We start from the raw sequence: 21,339 nt of genomic DNA on the forward strand, positions 1-21,339 counted from the left end.
TAACAGATATGTGGATGTGGCACTTAGGGACATGGTTTAGTGGTGGACTTGGCAATGCTGAGTTAAAGGTTGGACTCAATGATCTTAAAGTTCTTTTCCAGCGTAAATGATTCTATGATTGTAAGACCTGCCTGGCAGAATTAGGTTTATTTATAAAAAGTTGCATAATTTCCTGGTGGTGTTACAGCCCTAATCAAGTGATTTTTGCAGTAGCAGAGATCTATCCCTGCTGAGTGTAGTAGTGGGAGCTTTGCTAATATCCTCGCACTTCCACCCCACACCTGACACATGGTGTTTTCTGAGCTGAGAAATTCAGTAGGCCAGGGCACCCAAGTGATGCATGTTCTGGATGGCTACTCATCAGTGCAGTGCAGTGTCATGTAGCACTGAGACAATTAATAGATTTGAATAAATGAGGGAATTTACAAAACAATTAAGGAACCTTGGCCATGACACGCTTTCAGGCAACATGGTATTTTGTGTGATTATGATTTGTGCAATCAAGGCTCTGTTATGCCTGAAAGTTATCGAGTGTAAATTGAGAAGAAGCATATTGAGGAATGTTGTGTATAAAGTTTAAAGATACTACTAAGATGCTGATTTGCTTCAGATGATACATATGCATATGTATATATATATATATGCATATACATCTGGAACGCATTACTGTAGCTCTCCTCTCTAGTAAGAGAGGTCCAAAGTAAGTAAAGGAGATTTGTTCCAAGATTAAAAAATATATTACAAAAAACCCTGCTTTTTTTTTTTTTATTGGAACTATTCAAAAAATGAAATATAATGGCTACCTAAATCAATTTGAGTATATAATAAATAATCTATTAAATATTCCATCAAGAAATAACCACAAATTCAGGTTACTGAAGCAAGCAATGTGAAAAATCAAGGTGTAGCAAGAAAATTTGTTGGCATTTTATCTTGAACTAGAAAATGTGCCCACTCCCTACTTCTAAATTCACAAGTTGAGCCCTGTAAAATGTTGGTCCCCCATCCTTGTTATTTCCCTGATTATAAACCTTGGGTTTTACACAGAAGTTACCTGACTAATAGTAAGTGCTCACTTTCCTTCCAGGACCAAGCCTGCATCTTAAATTATAATAATATGTGTTGTGCTGTTCACTACAAGAAGAGGTAAATGATATGTGAAAGTATTAAGTAAATAGGTTGTGGTGAGGCTGTCATAGGTTTCTTCCCAGGGAAGCCAATTGGTTAGGCTTAGCAACGTGTTTTAGAGATATTTAAAATACTATTATGGGATAAACTGAATATAAAAGAAAAATAATAATAATTAGCATGAGTCTAGCAGTGTACAAGGGAGGGATGGTAATTCAAGCTACTGGTACCAGTATGATTTATTGTGTTAAACTTAACATTGAAAAGTGCAGCACTTCTCCAACATAACTATATAACTAAGTGCCATAAAACCAAATCATTACATTAACGCTGTCTGCGTCATTAGTTGTTGTCTTCCCTGATGGGGGAGACATTCAGGTTTTTGGCAGGAGAAAAAAGGAGGCGAATGGGACTTCATGCTTCTCAGTCTCCAGATAGGTGTTTATTAATTCTTATCTAAGGAGTACAAGCCACTGGCATGGCCTAGACATAGCACAGAGCAGAGAATGCAGCAAGAGGACAACTTACCAAGATCTCACAGCCTTTTTAAAGGTAAATTACCCAATGAAGGCTTAAAATGCAAGATATTTTCACTTTTTTGCCAATGTCCAACAAGTTCCTAAATCGCGTAGACAGGAACTACGGAATTCTTTATCCAATCATCCCAAACCACTATTGCTGCAAAATATGGAGTTAGTGAAGAAGGAGAAAGAAGCTTTTAACTACAACTTATCCTCCATTTTGAGGTTTTCTACTTCTATCTATTTAGTATGCAAATAGACCTAAAAACTCTAAATTTTTCACCCTGTGATAATCTCACATAGTATTCTATCACCTAATTCACACCATTGCAGATTCAAATTCTTCCCAGAGGCTAGGCAAATTTTCCCATGGACAAAGGTCAAAAACAGTACTGTCCAGGGGGGTAAAACCTTTCAAAACAGGCAGAGAAATATTCTCTGCATTCTGGGTTCCCACATTACGTGATGAAAAAAAGCCCCTTTTCCTCTAAGTTAAATTCAGATTTATAGTTATGAATGATAACCATGCAGGTTAATCTAATTTTGTTTTTAACATAAATTATGTAATAAAGCTTCTTCATATTCTGGTACATTCCCCACCTACAGGCTACATAACACTATTCAAAAGTAATCCAACAGTCTTACTCTGAGTAAGATCTGTGCTCACTAAAGACTATGAAGAACCCATATATTCACAGGGTGGATTAGGTAACTCTCTCTGCTGCATTCTGGCCTAATTATTGTTCCATTGAAAGAATAAATGCATTGTTATGGTCTGTTGTAAGGCTTTATTTAAATCTGTCTTCCTCCATGATGACTTTAAGATACTTTCAAGATGCAGAAATGGGATGTAGTCATTGTGTATGCATGTTTTAAAACAACTTGTGCAGATGGACACAAGTTTGACAGGTGAAACATTTTGATAGGTTTTAAATAGCATATGTGTCTGAGAAACACTGCTGAAAACTAAAAGTTCTGTCAGAGTAACTCCTGTGGTAGAAATTTACAGCGGTGAGTTTCCCTGTATGTGTGAGCTTGGAAAACTGGTCCTGTTTGTCTCTGTGCCTGCATATCTGTATTATTTTCTTTCATTAGTAGATTTTAGACAGGAGTGTCCCACTGAAAGAAGCAATCTTGAAAGAAGCACTGTTCATTGATATATCAAGTCATGGCATTGTGTTATGGATTCTAAAGCACTTAAATCAGTTTATTTCAGGCAATTGTCATATTTTCTTTGTCCATCTTCTTTTCTTGTTTGAAGTAGATTATTTGCCTTTTGGTGGTACAAGAAATAAATTGTTTTTCATATGCTATCTTGACCCATATTTTAAATTCTTTTTATTTTTTTTATAGGTCCTCCCATGCCATCCTCCTCATCTAGTCCATCAGTTACTGAACATTTACACTCCCCTCCTCCATCACCCAATCTCCATGACAACCAGAGGTGGTTATTAAGTAATAATGCCAGCCAGCCAGTTCAGGACTCTGATACAGATGAGGACTATACTGCCGGCTCATTTCTAGTACAAACCGGTGCTAATCCAGTATCTGTCCCAGGTCATGGTAAGAAGAGGACACTTTGTCCATAGTTTAAATACCCTTTTATTTTCCATCCTCTTAAGAAATTGTCTAATAAAACTTAAATATATCAAAATGACTCTGTATTTTAAACTGGTTTTCCCTTAAATGCTGTAAATTGGTTTGGGGTTTTTTTTTACTGTAAGATAAGCAAGAGTAGAAAATAACTTCTAATATATAAAAGCTCATTGAAGTAATTTAACAGGCAATGCTTATGTGAAGCAATAGCTATTAATGGTTTATTATGAAATGTAATTTTTAGCAAGTGACTAACCTTTAGTTGTACTTTTTAAAGGGTAGGCTGAAGTTGGTTAAACTGTCATGATATTTAGCTTCAGAATAATGTAAAAGTTGTCTTTTACAACCTCATCAAGTTCAGCAGGTTCCAGCCGTTCCTTTCATTTCCTGAGGGAAGGAGAGCAGGATTTTTGTTCCTGGATAGGGCACTTGAGACTGAGGAAAAAGCTCTAAAGGAGGAGAGCTGTGTGATGACAGGAGGCAGTGGTTGGCTTCTGAGATGTACGTTTCCATGTTTCTCTTCCTTCCAACCAGTATCAGTAAGCAAAAGGAGTGACATACTTGAAACACCAGTGTCTGCTTAAACGTCATGCCCAAAGAAATCCCTTTTTTTTCCTTTTTTCTTTTTGGTTTTTTTTTTTGAGATGAGAAAATATATTAGCCATGGGTTTGCATTTTTGTTGCATGAGATGACTGAACAGATGTCCTTGGTGTAGGCAGACTGGAAGAATAATTTTTTTAATTCACAGCCCTGCTCAGGTAGATCAGCAAATCTTGAAACAAGCCACTTCACATTCTAAGAACCATTTCTGTCTTTTGATTGTTAAAATTTCACCTACAGATGAACCACTAGAGGGAGTTTGGAGAAGTATTTTTCTTCAGATTGCACATCAGCTGGTTGGACAGAATTATTTTGCCAAGCAAAACACTAACTTTGAGCTTCTCTTCCTAACTTTGAGTGGAATTTTGGTTTTTTGTCTAAAAGGCCAGTCTGCTAAGAGCAGTCGTGTATGTGAATTTGACACATTTGGATTAAGATCTTTAAAATTAATAACGATAACTTTATTACTGCATGTTCAACTTGCTCAATATTTAATCTGTAAGGAACTCAAAAAAGTGGTCATGCATTGTCATAATCAGGGCATGTTACCTTTCTTTTATGTATAGGAATATGAAATCTGTTAGAAAATATATGCATTATCCAAAAGGTGGCCTGATCTAGTTCAATAAGTCGATATATTTAGATTACTATATCCTCTAACCCTTCATCTATAAATGAAAAATGCAAAAGCAAGAAAAAGCTGATAAAAATTTTGAATAGTTGGGATGATCTGCTTGCATCTCTTAGCCTCTTAGGAAGCGAGGAGGTCTTCATCATTCCTCTAGGTTTTAGTATTTTTGCTGCAACTGAAATTTTGAACAGTTGCTTTGCAGTGAGTTTACCAACCTTCAGGAATGTTCATTAATCTGTTTCATCTCAGACTAGCTAAATTAATTTCTCTGAACCCATGTCAAGTCTTGGTCTTTTAGCAGAACAACGTAAGAGGTGCTTTGATTGCAAGTAGGACAGGACTTAGCACCATGGTATATGTTGAGATGGTTGTTCTTTGTAAGACTTTTGCTAAGCAGGAGGAAAACCCAGCATATTCTGCAAGTATGTCTTCATTTTCCTTTTCCTTCTCTCTGCCCACTGTTCTCCCCTGTCTCCTTTATCTGTAGATGTCTGATATTCACTCTTCAGTGTATATATGTAGTAGAAGTGTTTGCCATTCCTGCTGTCGAATGATCTTTCTCTCCACATGATTAGACTTGTTTTTAGAAATGCTTCAATTTGCTAACCATGTATACTGTATATATAGTGATCACCATAATTTAAGGCAGGCTTGTTGGTTTTCTGCTGGATAAGGAGAAGATCAGAGGTGTTCAGGTAGTGGACTTCCATTTCCACAATCGGCTGCAGGATCAGCGTTTGTGTTACTGGAGGAAAGATTTCTTTCACTCAGCACATACGTGACTATTGCTTGGTTTATCTGTCTGATTTGCTTATGGCTGGCTTCTCATATCATATGCTGATGGCTTGTTGATGGGGAAAAAGTATGTTCTTTGTAAAACAGAGGAAAGCAGAATTTCGTAAGTTAGCTACAACTTTCTTCTACTTGATGATATACACTGCTGTGTAGCATTGCATTCTAGTATGTGAATCTCTCCAAATCTACCCTATCAAGTAAATATCATTTAATTGGGGCCTTTAGTATGCTATTATTTGATTATTGCATTTTCTTTAGCTAAAATGGTAGTAATGCAGCATGTGTAGCTCTTTCACAGAGAGAAGGGGTTTTTTTCACCAGTTATTTTTTTTTCTCTTGCATCTTCACATAAACTTTCAATGCTATCTAATCTTAATGGGTTCAAAGTAAGTCCAGTGCCATATTCCAGATGCCTTTGTCCAGTGTTTATGTTGGCAGAGGGTGAGGGATCACTGTTGAAGCATTTAGAGATAAAAAAGGTGCTGACTGAAAACAATTATATTATTGAACTGCTTTCAGTTATATTGACTTTATTTGAATAGCAAGTTGAATTAACATCTCCTTAGTCTATTCAAACATCAGATTGTTTTCCTTTAGAATGAGTTCATTTGATCAATGTAGTTTATTTGATTAGCTCACTCAATATTTAAAGGATCTAAATATGTGTGTAGAATTATATTTATCTAAGATGTTGGGTTTGATTAGCTTGTTTTGTTAACCAATGGGAGTTAGCTTCCTTTTCTGGAATTACCTAAAAGAGGAAAGAGAACTAGTGAAATGAGTTATCAAATGCTTACCACATGAGAAGCTAAGGTCTTCATGGAGGTATTACTAGTAGCTTTAAAAATTCACCTCAAGTGAGGACTATTGTGAACAGTTCAATAGGAATCATTTAATTTATCTTAAGAGCAGTGTGTTACTAAGTCATGAAATTCAGGAGGAGATAAATTTTAGGACCATCAGTCATAACTCTTCTTTTACATAGCATCTCTGATTAATTCTGCTTCTTCTTCAGGGTACAGCTCAGTATATGGACTGTTCCAGCAGTCAGCCTATTTACCTACTGATATTAAAACAATTTATTTGCTATGGTTTTTGTTTTTAGAAAGAGCAGCAAAATGGTTTCTAAGAAATGGGGACATCTGAATACATATGCAGGAATTAAACACTTGCTTAAGTGAGAGGGAGAGTAGTGTGAAGTAGGAGCTGAGAGGAAAGGATTCTTGAATGTGATTGAGGTGGAGGGTTTCCTTATGTCATTAAGTCTGCTTATAAACAATAGAAGTAATATAATATCTGTATTTAAGCATCTTAATAAGTTTCTTAATCCTCTTCCATGAAAAGTTATAGATTAATCAGAATTTAGAGGGGAATTTATCGAAATTAGTAGCAGATTTTCTTTTAACATAGAATTTAATATAATGAGAAATACAGTGCTAAATTTTTAGTTTAAGCAGAGAGTATGAAGACAAGATATAGTTAATATTTAATGCTTACTACTGATAATGAAATTGAAGTGTCTGAGTTAGAAACTCAGGTTTGAGGATTTTTGACACCTAAATTGGAAATATTCTGGGACAACCATAAAATGAAAAATAGAGAAGAATGTATTTCACAGCAGCATTCATATAGTGCATTTGAACATCAAGGTTCTCGTGTTTCTTAATAACAGTTTGTGATGATAGTTTATCTAATGGGAAGATCTGAAAAAATTCAATATAATATAAACTGGTTTTCAGTTGTCCTTGATCAAGGATCTGCCAGGTAATGCACAATAAACAAGATTTTGCTCCAGCCACGTGGGAATTGCAGATTGATGGGCTTTTCAGTTCAAAATGGCTAAGTCTTCCTACAAATTTGGAAATCTAGAGCACAACTCTGAATTTAAACTTGTGAAAGAGAAAAAATAATGTAATAAAGCTGGTTGAATGAAAACATATTCGAACTCTCTGCATTAGGAGGTCTCGTTGTAGGACATGTCACTCTACAGACACCAAATGTTCTCTGGCATAATTCTCCTATAAATTAAAGACTTTAGTTCATGGTGACTCATTAGAATTTGATGGGAGAGCTTATACAAATGTATCTGCCATACAGAAAGTATTGTTTTTATTATCCCACAATGTCAAGCTGAGGTCAGAACCTTCTGCTTTTGTACAAGTACCTGAGAGAATAAGTACCCAGTGCTCAAGCCTGGCACCAGTAAAGACTGTATATAACACATGTACAGAGCATAGGTGTGAATTTTATTAGGTGTTTGTTAGGGGTTTTTTACTCTTCAGATTTTCCCTCCATCTCTCATGTTTTATTTTTCTGCACAGATACCACAATTCATGTATAACCAGCATAACTAAATAATCTGCCTTACTTCTGCCTTTTTCTTTTCACCAAAAGCAAAATGAAATGGAAATGTGATTGGAAGTACACACAGGGATTTGTGTTATAAGTTAGTGGAAGATGCAAGTGACTTTTAAGGCATCTTTTCTTCCCTTGCAGCTCCTGTGAGGGTGGGAAGAAGAAACTGAGATTTCCCCCTTCATACCCAACTGGCTTGTGAGAAGGTTGGAAATAATCTATGAATATTGAAAAGGGCCATGGCAAATTAAGTCTTAGCCGATGTGGAAGTACCTTGTGTGGCTTTCTGGTAGTCCTGCTTTAGTGCCTACTAAACCCTTCCCAGTCCTTATTCCATCTCTGCCTTGCCACAGTTATTCCACAAAGGAAACTGCGTGTGCTGGTGAACTAGAACTTGGCAGCCAGGCTGTCACCCTCCATGTAATTTCACAGGAGGAGTTCTTTTGATTTCGTAGGATATCTTTAGTTGGAAGGGACCCACAAGGATCATCGAGCCCAACTCTTGAGTGAATGGCCCATACAGGGATTGAACCCACAACGTTGGCGTTATTAGCACCGTGCTCTAACGAACTGCATTTTAGTAGTTTGGATTATTGGGGAACAAAAGGAGGGGAAGGGGGCATGGGAGTGTTCTAGGACACAAGGAAACAAACATGAGGTCATGAGATTTAATGCTTAAAAGCTGTTTGGGCTGTTTTCAGTGAAATTTACTTTTTCTTTTCATCATTCTCAGAACTGGCAGTCATCTGGAATCTCTGAGGGTATCCACATGCCTTATTTTCATTGTTGTCTTACACATTGTTTACTGCGATTTTTATCTCAAATCTCATAATTCATGATAAATTAAGTTTTGTCATTGTTGTATCAGTACACACAATTTGTTGTGAGGTCTGGCACTGGCCCTCAGACATGTTACTTGAAAAATTAACTCAGACCTGTTTATTTTGAAATAGTCTGTGATAATAAATTAGGACTAATAGTACAAACTAGGAGGAGTTGTATTGAAGAGCATCATGGGGATATGCTATAATCTTGGTTTTATTTAACATCCTCATTAGTTATATGGATGAAGGAGTAAAAATGGCACTAAAAATTTACCAATGATACTAAATAGCAAGTGTTCTGAGTGCCAAATAGAGACAAAATGTTAATAGAAGAGGGCAAGGAAAGACCATTAATTGTACAGCCAAAAACTAATAAAATGAAATTAGAACTGAAAAATATAAGCTGGTCTGAGATGTGGAGTATTCAGGAAAAATCTAAGGAGAAATGGTGATAGAGAGTTTTAATTAGGCATAGATCTACAACATGGTCTGACTCACGAGTTACAGTTTGAGCTGGTTATGCAAATATCTCAGCAAAGAGGAATTCCTAGACATACCATCAATGGAATATAAATTTGGAATTCAGGCATCTTGCTTTTTTAAAGTTCCTGTCAAATTATCTTACTGTTCTTTATTTTACTGTTCAGATATATTTGTATGAAAACAATTATGAGGTTAGAGGTATTACTATATGGGAATAGGTAAGAGATGAAACTTTGACTCAATATGTGGGTTAAGCAATAATTAATTGCTGGCAAAGGGAAGCTAATAACCAAAGATAGAATGGAACATGTTGCAAGCAGTGTAGAGATACAATTAAAAGTAATAGGATGAAAATAAGGAAAGGGAAGATTAGGCACATTATCAGGAAAAACTGTTCAACAGTGAACTACATTAAGATATCTTAAGTCTGTCCCAAGAAAGTGACAGAAGCTCTGTCACTTTGTAACATGAAATTAAAATAAATAGAAATGTAAGTCTTACTGGTGAGAACAAACCTACATTCAATTAGGAGAAGGCGGACTGAGATAACCTCCTGGAGCTTTTCTAGTAATACTTGTGTGCATTTTGAATCAGAGATACGTGAGTATGTAGTTTATGACAGAGATTTTTGTACTAAGCTATGGCTAAGTGTGTTATGCTGGCAGCCTGCATGTTGAAATGCATTGCCTGTTTAAATGTAACAGAAAATGACTTGTCCTGTAGCCCAGACTTCACACTGAAGTTGTCCAGACCTTCCACAATACATCATTTGCAAAACAGCTGCTTTCCCTTCCCACGTGCTGGACCATTTTATATCCTGCAAAATTACAAAATAAGATTCCCAGCTCTCAGTGAAAACTGCCAATGTCTTCTGGGCATGTACATACTCATGTAAATATTTTGTAAGCAAAAATGTTGGATACCCACAAATTCACAAAGCCCATGATGCTGAATAGAGGTATTTGACAAGCTTTCTGTAAATACAGAATAAGTTCGTGTTATAAAAATACATGCTGACTTTTTTTTTCAGGCCAGAGACAGTTCTGTTTCAGCCAGTGTGTAGCAGTGCTTGCAGCCTTCCTCAGTAGCTACAGAAGCACGTAAATCTCTTATGGTCCAAAGTCAGACATTGCAGGAAGGCAAATATCTTTCAGGTACTACAGATCAACAGATTTATCTGTTCCACTTCCTTGGGGCAAATGTAGTTGCTTTAAAAACTTGAAAATTGTGTCTTGAATGCTAGCCAGTTTATTTTTTATCTCTTTTTGATATTTGATTTCAATTTCATGAATCCATCTTTTTACCCTCTTTCATTGGTTTTTAAGCCAAACTTCTGTCAACATTGTTCTCTTAATGTACAAAAATGTACATTTGTTCAGTTTAATTAAGCATTCAGTCTGTTTGCCAAGAGCAAATTACAGTTCCCCAATCTCACCCTCACCCCTCCAAAATCAAATTTTGCTAAGTGGTGGGCAATTACTTCTCATATCTGATTGTTGTAAGTCATGTTTTGCTCCTAAGGGATTTTTGTAGTTTTCAATCTCTGTTACTTAATAGAAGAGCCAAGACCCAATTATTTCTCCTCAGACTGTGGCCTTTGTAGCCTTCAAAGAACAGTCTCCCCCACACCTCCTGTATCATTAGCTGCAAAATATCTTTCCAGAGATGATTTTGGCCTTTTCACAAATCAAAGGATTCAGAGTGACAAATTATCCATCTTATACTCGAATGCATGCCAGATGGGACAACCTGCCAACTGTGTATCATAGTGTGGATATGATCTGATGTAGAGACATTTTCTCCACTCCTCCTTCCCCATCAAAAATCATATTCAAAAAAATCATGCCGTTTAAGAAAATCTGTGAAGATAAATTCATTCTGAAATACAGTGAAACATAAAAGTAGAATATCATTTTATTGAAGGAAGAATGCTGTACCCAAATGTCACCTCACTTGAAGTGAACTAATGTGTACTTGGCATGATAGATGAACCTAAGAGTCAAAAAATGCATCCCTCCCTCTTGCCAGTGCTTGCACACACATAGTTTCCTTTGACTGCTTGATTACAGAACAGACATTCCTAATTGCAAGATAAGGAGCTTGAATTTAAATTGTCACAGTTTAATGGAAGAATACTGAAGTAGCAGTCAGGAACGAGGATGTACTGCTCTTGTGTAGAGAGTAGGCTGTAGGAAATTTATGGTAGAAATTAATCTGTAATACAGAAGGTAAGAGGAGAAGGAAACAGTCACATAGAGAGTTTATTTTCATCATAAATTACAAAGCTGAGGACTTTGCCCAGGTACTGCTTATGCTGACTTCCAGAGGAGCAAATGTTATGCGAGCGCTAAGCAAATAACTTGTATGAGATCAGGAGCAGATGCAAGTGTGTCACATCATCACATCAAGCTCTTTTATTTTGATTTTTCATTCTTTTATTTTGGGGAAAGGTCTAATATTTTTAACTCTGTACTGCAATGCAAAATCTTTTTTTAAAAGCCTTTTATTAGAAAGGGAGGGCTCAAGATCCTACACATGTTCCTATGTGCTCATCACTTGGTAGCAACAGTCTGAATTTACAGTTTTACAAGCCTTTCGTATCAGCTCTAATTCTCACTGAGCCTTGATGGATTTGTGAATACAAAAGTTCTTCCAGAAACATAAAATGAGTTGGAGGTTGTGAGGTTTTAATAAAATCTTGATATTTAAAATGTTTTTAATTTTTTAATACCTAGTTTATTCTATAGTTCCAATGATTTCTACAGATACTGTGCTTCTGAGGAATTGCTATTGGATTAAATGGAAGCTGCCAGTGGGGGGTTAATACAGAAATCAGGTCATTGTAATGCAGCTGCAACATATGTTTTATTCTATAGTGTTGAAAAGTTCCTGTAGTGAAAAAAAATAGATCATTTGACAAAAATAAAAAAATTTTAATTTTTCTTCTCATTGCCTTTTGGTTTCCATTTGCACTCTGTTGTGAGTGGCTGTACGTTGGAGGATCATGTTTCAGTGCTTTGAACATGTTGCTTGCTGAAAGTAAACAGGACTCTTGCAAATTCTGCTGGCAGATGCTTGTTGCAGTCTTTCATAGGAGAAACGCTAAGGATTTTGTGCTTGAGTCACTAAGCAAAAAAGAATAATGTGCATTGGATGACTGTGAGAACAGCTTATTTCAAAGTTGCGTACAAAAGGCTAAACATTTGTCACCTTTAACATCCTTTATCTTTTTAAATATTATCAATAGTTTTGATAGCTTAAGGACTGTGCTTAAACCATGTTTTTTCTGCTCTTCTCTCTCATACACAAAAGAATTCTCCATTTAGTATCTTTGTGTGTCTGACGAAGCATTGACATGAATGTATTTGTCACTAACCCATTTGGAGTACACAGGAGTAGTAACCCTGCTTTTTAAGGATGCAGAGATCTGACTAGAAGGCACATCAGCCTTCCTTTCTCATGCAAGGCCAAGGATTCCTATTGTCAGATGCAGTGGGCATGAAAGCAGCAATTTTACAGCACAAAAACTCCAATAACATTTACTGCGGTTGGCTGAGATTGCAATGCACACAGGCACTGCTCAGTCTTGGTTGCTTAAGCACCAGCTTCCCTTGGCTTTTTGCCAGCCTGCACGCTCCGAAGAGACAAGTCCTTTAAGGCGAAAGAGTTTTCCTTGTAACTTGCTGTGGGGTAAACAGACCATTCAGGCATAGTTTATTGCATTACATACTTGACTATGCATACTGGAATGCAGCAAAGTAATTGGTAGAATTATTTTAATTGTTAGAATTCATACGTACGAGATATGGTCTCTGAGCCGGGGGGGGGAAGAAAAAAGTAAAGATGTTTCTGTCTGCTAAGTTGCTGATCATTTATTACAAAAGACTAAAAATACTCTCTCCATGGGAATTCTGTGTGTTTACACTAGTATGCCTGCTACAGTTACAGAAAACAGAATTAATTTGCCTCTTTATTGGTATTCTTCTCTTGAAGATAAATCCCATAACAGTTAGCAGCAAGATGCAGTGTCAAAGAACAGTTCTGTTTATGTAACGGGATACTTTGTTGTCATTAAAAAAAAACCCAAACAAAACAAAGTCCTCAATTTGAAAATACTGTAATTGCAGGATACTTGCAAATTAAAAGGAATTCAGTTACTGTAAATTTTGCCATCAGTCCACCTCATCTTTGTGTTGAAAGGTACTCTGTTTTGCAGTGATCAGCAGTAAGCTTATCCCATTGTTGCCATAACCTGGAGACTCCACATGAAATAGTCTCTTAAATATTACTTTGTATGCATTTCTTGAAGCTTCAATTTAACACTGCAGTAGCTATTCAAACAACATACAATGGAATTTATTTGTAATAAAGCATGTATATCTGAATATACAGGAGGCTGACTTGGCTGTCAGCTGCTGCTGGCTGAGTCTTTTGGTTCATTCAGAAAGGTTCAAAGCAGAGTAAAGCTTTCCCTTGATTTTGTTGCTTGTAGCTGGTGTAAGGGGGCTTGTTTTTCTGCTCATTCTGAAATGCAAAGACCACAAGGGGTTTTTGTTGAATGCTCCCTTCTCCGTGGCATCCTACAGTGTGTTCAGGAAAGCTTTAAAATACTGTCTGTGGCATTTCTGAGTCTCTGGGTTACTTTCTGGTAGCTTGTCCTCTGGTGAGTGGTGAGAAGGCGAGGATAGAGGTGACCTTGCACCCCTATCTCTGTGTACACCAGCTTCAAAATTGCTTCAGAAAGTAAGTGAAGCACTTCTAATGAATTGTGCTTTTGGTTCTTTGAATTTGCACAGCGTCTCCATCAGGTTTTTACAGCTGGACTCTTCCTGTAATTGCTACTGGGGTGAGATGCACAACATGGGGTTTTGAAGCTAAGTACTTACATTGTTTTACTGGCCAAAAATACATAACATAGAGGGAGCGACAGACTTCATGAAATTCACACTTATATATCTTCATGTTCCTCACCCCTTTCTGACATGCTGCTGATTTGCCAGCAGGCGCTCTAGATGGGGATTAAAGAAATGGAAAAGCTGAAAGATACAGTTTCTTAAAGCAGCCGTATATTAGTAAAGAATTTGTTTGTTATGAATGTGTGATACTTGTCCAAAGATCTGTTTATTTTTATTGGTACTGAAAAATTGGAAAGAAGCACTTCATCGTTTTAATCTTGATGACATCAGAATATAGAGTAATGCTCAGAAAAAAAGTATCCACCATTAGAAACAATAATTGATGCCTCATAATTTTCAATTTCCAAGTGCTTTAGATCTTAATGTGCCTTCAGGTATGCAGGATTTTTAGCATATTTACCTGTCTAATTAAAAAATAATAGGTCTTTTTCAAGTCTTCTTTGTGCATTTTTCAAGCAATACAGTATGAAGCGTTACTTACTCCTTGTAATGTACGGTTCTCAAAATTTCAAAATTACCTGCAGTATTTTTCTCAGATGTCCTTCCTGATCTATTTCCTCAAGGCCTTTAATCGGTGGTGTGTAATATGGAATGTTTTTCTGTTTGTTTATAGTTTTGTATGAATAACTCAAAATAATTGGCATCAGAATGCACCACAGCATCATGTATGGATCTCTTCCTCGCTCAAGTTGAATTATTTCTTATTTTAGTCTACTCTCCTATTTAAAAGTCTTTGTTGTCTCTCCTAATTGTAGTGAATTCTGGCTGTTGTATACCTAAGCCAGTAAACAGGAAGGCAGAGATGGAGGATGGATTAGATATTTTTAAAACTCCTTTCTAGCTTCCAGAAAGCCCTCCAGAATAAACTGCTTTGCAAGCCTTCTGGACTGGAGGCCCTGAGGGACATTCCTAGGCAGGGTGGAGGAATCAGCCAGTGTACTTGCATTGTTTTGAGCCTGAAAGGGAAATTCATCCTTCCCCTATTAGAGATTTATACTGTTAGCTAGATATTTAAAATTCCTAGTTTTCTAGAGAAAGACCAGCAGAATAACAACCAAGTAAAACAGTACAGCCTGCCCACAATCATCTAGTTGCTTCATCATTAGTAATACTCAGATCAACATTTCTGTTAAATAAATTTTTCTGCAAGTTCTTTCGAAACAGTCTTGAGCTTTGGGTGCAGCTTTGCTTCGTTATATTATAATAACTTTCTATGATCATGGCCACAACAGACCAGGTTTTTTTCCCCTTTGCATATATAAAATTGCTTGAGAGACAGTTAAAATTCAAACTAGTAAAGAATGAAATACACTTAGGCATTTAAACTACGTATCTCTAAAAGCAAGTACCCTGTAGTACCAGTTTTGTGTTAGGGAAGTTGGGGAAGCATCCATATCCTTCATGCATGCTTTAGCAATGTTGATGTTCTTGTATGGTGTGCTGGCCCAGATTTAATCTGTTCTGTCATATCTTAGGAGCAGACAGTGACTATAAATTTTGCACCTGGAATCTTAAGCTACCACATATTTATGTATTTTTGAGTGATGGATAGGATTCTGCTTCTACAAAAAGTTCAAGAAATTTGAAGGCAGAAAGAAAATCAAGAGAATGATTGTTTGGGGCGGTTATGTGTATTGTTAGTAGTATATAATTTTTCTGTGACACTAATCCTGAAATAATCAAATGTGAATACTAAATAATCTATAAACAATGCACTAACCTTTCATCTTAGTGATGATGATTAGTGACTCTCAGCTTGCACAAGTGTAAATAATGTCGTATATCCTGGCAGAATTAAGTTGTCATTAATATTTGCATATGTTTCTGTTTCCTGTTACTGCATTCCCATGATTACAACAGAACTGAAAATGTATTTAAAGAAATGTGAAAAGCATATTCCTGTGGTTACAAAGACTTGAACAATTCAGTGGCATTTGCAGACAGCCTTTGGGAAAACCTCATAAGAGATATTGAAGTACAGGAACCTTGAGATGCAGTGCTCTTTCACTGCTGCATCAGTGCTGCTCTTTGATTCTTTTGGAGATGTTGAGTAGCAAAGGAAAAAAATGATAGCAGATGCAGTATTTCCACCACTCAAAAACATGCTCTCTAACGTAAGTACCAGACAGCTCCTTTGCCATGATTTCTGCCTCCAAGTGCAAAGCTCTGTTGCTTTGTGGGTTGACAGCCCTAAAATGGTGTGCTGTTTCCATTACACTGGCTGACTCTCAGAAGGGAAGGAGGTTACCCCTTGCCATAACTGTCTGTTAATAGTGACCATGAGATACGAGCGAAGCCAAGTGGTGATGCAGCAAAGCCTCTGATTTGAGCACATTAGAAAACTAGATCCCTTTTTCTTGATGTATTTGCTGTTTGCCCTGGTAGGAATAAAGGTTTCCATTGCTGCTGTGGAATATCAGTAGGAAACTGAGTAAGGGAGACTGCTCATCTGCACCCCGTATCAATTTCTGATGTTGTTCAGAGGTCTTAACTGAGGAGCAGGCATGAATCCCCCATTCCACTAGAAGCATATGCAGCTGATTAGGGGACAGTTTTTTTTCTAACACCACACATCATTTTGGGGAAAAAAGGCAGGGAGATGTTCTTTTCAGGCTCTTTCTGAGCCAAACTGCTGGTAGCCACCTTGAGGCAAAGCAGGAAAGAAATGAGTGTAGATGAGAAAGTAGAGATTGTCATGGACTCCTCTGCCCTTAACTTCATCCTTCATGACTCATCTGTTTAATGCTCCTTAAGCAGTCAAAAGTGCTGAGGAATGCCATATAGTCAAATCTACAATACAACAGATGCAAACAGGCACAAGCCTTTTACTCCCTGAAGTATGCATGGATGTGATTTTTTTTTTTTTTTTTTTTTTTTTTTTTTTTGCCTTTTCCTTTTCATTCTTTGGAGAGGTTGGGTATTGGATTTTTTTCCTCTTGTTCCATCTTAGTTTTAATGCTTCTTATTCTTTAAGTGTGCTCTTTTAATTTCCTCCTTTCCCTCTTTTTGCCCTCTTCTTTGAAAGCATCTTTTTCTTATTGATTGTCATTTAACCTTTATTAGACCATACCATGCCGCTCCATCCTAGTTACTACTTTCCCTTTTATCCTTTTTTTTCCTCTTTTTTAATGGACTCTTTTCATATCATTCTCTCCTTGTTCAGGCTTCCTACATCCCCTTCCTCATTCCCTTTGTTGTTCTCTCCATGGGACAGGTATATCTCATGAAAAGGTGCTTTGTTCAGAATGTATCTGCCTTGGGGCAGCTGTTTAATGAAAAAATCAGCTTTCCATCCCATGCTTCTATCCCTCTGAAGCCCGATGCAATAAATGCCAATTACAGTTCTACATAATTAAAATAACCATGTCATATTTCTTTTTTAATATTAGTGTCTTCACATTAAAGGAATGGAATGCTATGCAACGTGTATGTTTTCTGAAACAAAAAAATAACAATTTTGCTTCTAATCCATATTTACAACACTTGTTATCAAAATTTTCTTTAACCCTTCTTTTCTGTTCTGAAAATAGTCCAGCCATCTGTAGAAGGGTCAGCAAAAACACAAACATGAATACTTAGAAGTGTAGTTCCTTTATAATTGGGGATGAAAATTAACATCCTGCCTGCTTCTGATCCTTCTTATCCTGTTGTGGCAGGAAAGCTATTAGAAGAGATGAAAATTGATCAAAAAAAAACCACGTGGTCTTTTCTCTTGATGGCTGCTTTGGCTGTTGGGAGAATTTGCAGCTGCAGAGAGGCCAGAAGATAGAGGAAAAGTATCAATCTCATGAGGTTTTAAGAGGGCAGGATAATCTTAACCTTTTGGGTGCTAGGCTACTTGTCTGCCCCAGGGAACTGAGATGTTCCTGAATACCATAATAGCCTTACAAGAGGATTAAAAACAGAAATGAAGGAGACATTGGTACTGGTAATGGTACTAATTTGCCCAAATGTGACCATTTCTGCTATAGAGCAGCTGTTTTCAGGCTTCTTGGTTAGATGCTCCCACTTGACCTGAAATGTCAGAGTCTTTAATGTGTGAATTTGAGATGAAGTGGCTCTTTACAGTCACTATGTGAAAGTTAACATCTGGATTTGTGCTTTTCTCTGACCATTTTCTCCATCTTTTTTATTTCTACTTTATAGTTTTGTATGCCTGCTGTTATCACACAATATTGTGCAAATGGCTAGGTTTTACTAGCTGAAGCTAACAATTGGTGCAGAAGCAAATCTGTTCTAAAAATAAAGATCTTACTCCCCCCAAATGTTGATAATATTATTAGATTATATTTTAAAATCCATATATCTAACAGACAAATGTCAAGTTTGGAATTCCAAATTTCTCTGAAGACATTAATAAATGCATTACTGAAAGCAGTATTAGGAACTGTGTTCTCTATTGTGTTTCATGCTCACTTCATCCCATTAGAGAAAGTATTTTTGTTCAAGAGGTGAGAGGCAGTCAGCAAGCAGGACTTAAGCAGCAGTGCTGTGTATAAGAATGCTTTTTGCATAAGTGGAAGGATCATAATATTAGAGTGGCATCAGGATATGACTTCAGTGACAGTGACATGGTTGTGTCTGCATGTGAGATGAATGATTAACTGTTGGACAAAGGATAAAAGAGTTTAAAAGCGCTGGAAAAAAACCACGCAGCATTTTATCTACCGTATGGAAGCTTTTACCAAAAAAAAAAAAAAAAAATAACCTGTCTGGACACGCGCCACTGCCTCGGTGACTCTCACATCACACACGAGCGAGATCACACCTGAGGGTGCTTTCCACCCTGAAGGAATGTGTGTCCTCAGAGAAAGCTCAGTAGTTAGTTTCGTCCAGCAATTAATTCAGAAGTTACCCCCCAGCACCCCAGCTGGCTGTCCAGCAGCGTCCAAGGGGCCTGGCGTGCCTTGCCGGCCGCCCCGGGCGCGCAGTGCCCTCGGCTGCACACCCTGCAGAGCAGCCCTCCGCCGGTGCTGCTGCTTTCCAGAGGGCTCCACGGTCACGGGGGATGAGCTGCCCTTGTCATGCCGAGTGGATGAACGTCTGCGGCATGGATAAGCAATCCAGGGTCTCTTCCAATGCTCTAGTTGTGTGGTTGGGACCAGTGTAGTTTAAAGGAAAGAAAATACGGGTAGTAAAGTTCTGAGGCACCCTGCATGATGGTCAATGGGGAAAAACACTCCAAACAACAACAAAAAAATCCAGAATTGCTCTTTGAAGAAAATTTCACCAACAAGATAGCTACTGCTTTTATGTCCTAGGACAGAAGTTCCTCTTGGGTGCCATTGTCTTTCCCTTGTCAGTCTTTTAATTCTCAATTTTGTTTTAAACATCTTTCACCATCCTTTCTTCAGTATTTTATCATTCTCTTGTATGCTAGTAGAAACATCTTTGACATGTCTGGGCGCTTGTGTCTGCATATTTGCCATTGTGCTTTGTTTTTTTCCTTTCCCAGATGTTTGCATTTTTAAGGGATTTCTTTGCATAGAGGTATTATTTGTCTTTTTTTTTTTTTTTTTTAAAGGAAGGAGGGGAATACCAAAATTGTTTTTCTTAAGGCACAAGGAAATTAGCTTACAATTTTTTTAATCTGCTGTCATATTTTAGAAACTTAGAAGAATTTTACCTGTGATTATATTATCCGTTTATCAGTCCAGTAATTTCTCCATCATATTTCTCAACCACATCTTCGTACATTCAGCATGTCATTATTACATGAATGGTGCAATAAAATACTGTGCAACAGAGCAAAGTGAATTACCCAAGGTATATTAAAATTTACAATGAATCACATAAAAAACTGTGGGGAAAAAAAAAGAAAAAAACCCAGAATGGGTTTCACGTTATTATAATCCCTCAAATCTGCATGGCCCTTTAATTTTTTTTTAGTTACATATATTTTATTCTGTAGTTTTCTTATTCACTATATGGAAAGCAGACACTGACTCTACAGAAGTAACTACCTTGTAAAGGAAAGACTTTACAAGAATGTAATTTCTGTTCGTTAATATAACATTTTGAACTGATTAATGAGACCAATATAATTTTGTATCTCAGAACTAATAGCTTGAGTTATTTTTTTCAAAATTGTTCATATTTTATTGGCTGTTTATTTTCTATTACATTGCTTTTGAGATTTATGGAAAGTACTTGTAATTATCATGTCCTTCATTTGATGCAATGAATATATTTTACTGGACAGCTTTATGCATTCAGTGTTACATTTTTTGTTTTGCAGCTGAAGACAAATTTCCTAATTGCTCTTGTGCGTGTAGTTGTTTTGAGGTCTTTTTCTAAGTGGCTGTGATTTTTGCATTTACATGTTAGTCTATGATTTTACAAGTTAAAAGTCTCAAGCAAACTCTTATTAGCTACTCTTGTAGCTTTGAAACTTGACATTGCACCATATAGTTTCAATTGAATTTTAAATAATAATTTCTAGGTCAAAATCCAGTAGTTGTTAGTACAGAAACAAAATGTTTGTGGAAACTTTTCCAAACTGTTAATTGAAATTTCCGTACTGCTAAGAGCAAAAGCAAGAAATGAATACTTTTCTGCCTGGGGCTTTTGTGGTCATATACCATAGAGATAGGAGCTGTATACAAATTTAACTTTGTCTTTTATAGACAGCACTTTGTGTTTAGTCTGAACCCAATGATTTTAAAACTTCATTGGAGAAATCATTTTTCTCTTGCAAGTAATAAACATGCCACATCCTTAAAAGACAAAGTGTGAGACATAGCTGTAATTGCTCAGTTTTGGTGCCAAGAATAAGTGGTTTGAAGAAAGCTTAGCACCCTTTTCCCTAGGGAGATGTAAATTATCACAGGCAACACCAGACACAGTAACTTCTCACTTGTGTGCTGGTAGACAAGTAAGAACATGTCACAAGTATAAAAGATATTCCTAAAGTAATAAAATGTATTTCTGACATGTATTTATATTTTTCTTAACAGTAAGTTTGTATTATATGCACAAATACCTAGAGTATGGTGTAAAATATTCATATTCCAAGAGCTGTAACAGTGCTGCCAGTACCAAACACAATATGATTTATTCTTTATTCTCTAAGAGCAGATGTGTTTCCTAGAGCTGTGCTCCTCACAGTGTTCCTATGTGAATACAAAAAGAATTGGGGGTGAAGAGGAACCTTATTACTGTAGTAGTAGTAGTGAGACTGAACCTAGTAAGTACTTTTCTTGAATGTTCTTTCTTGATGTTTACTTTTCAAATAAGATTTTATTTGCTCAGTAATGATTCTTGTGTGTGAGTTTCCACCAAAAAAAAGGTAAGTAAATACAGTAGAGGAATGGTGGATATGGTTAAGCTCAGGCCTTAATGAAATGGCCTAATTGATAGACACTGAGGACACTTGAAACAGGGACAAACCCATCTGCATAGAAACTAGTCTGCTTTTCTCTCTTGTTCTGTGTGCACAAACTGGAAAACTCGAAGTGCATCTCTGTTTAGTGAAAGTTGTTTCTGATGT

At 36.7% G+C, this 21,339-nt stretch overlaps 1 protein-coding gene across 15 annotated transcripts in view; it reads left to right on the plus strand.

The window, feature by feature from the left end:
• Window positions 1-21,339, plus strand: part of TENM3 (teneurin transmembrane protein 3) — a 1,315,365-nt gene that overhangs the window by 1,136,247 nt on the left and 157,779 nt on the right. For 8 of the 15 annotated variants that reach the window (XM_039550639.1, XM_039550640.1, XM_039550642.1 and 5 more), the window contains one exon: window positions 3,003-3,212. The exons of the other annotated variants lie outside the window; for them this stretch is intronic. In XM_039550639.1, the coding sequence (XP_039406573.1) occupies window positions 3,003-3,212 (210 nt within the window). The remainder of the gene's footprint in view (window positions 1-3,002; window positions 3,213-21,339) is intronic. 15 annotated transcript variants of the gene reach the window in all.

This window comes from Corvus cornix, chromosome 4, assembly GCF_000738735.6.
Source record: "Corvus cornix cornix isolate S_Up_H32 chromosome 4, ASM73873v5, whole genome shotgun sequence".
NCBI classification, from domain to species: domain Eukaryota; kingdom Metazoa; phylum Chordata; class Aves; order Passeriformes; family Corvidae; genus Corvus; species Corvus cornix.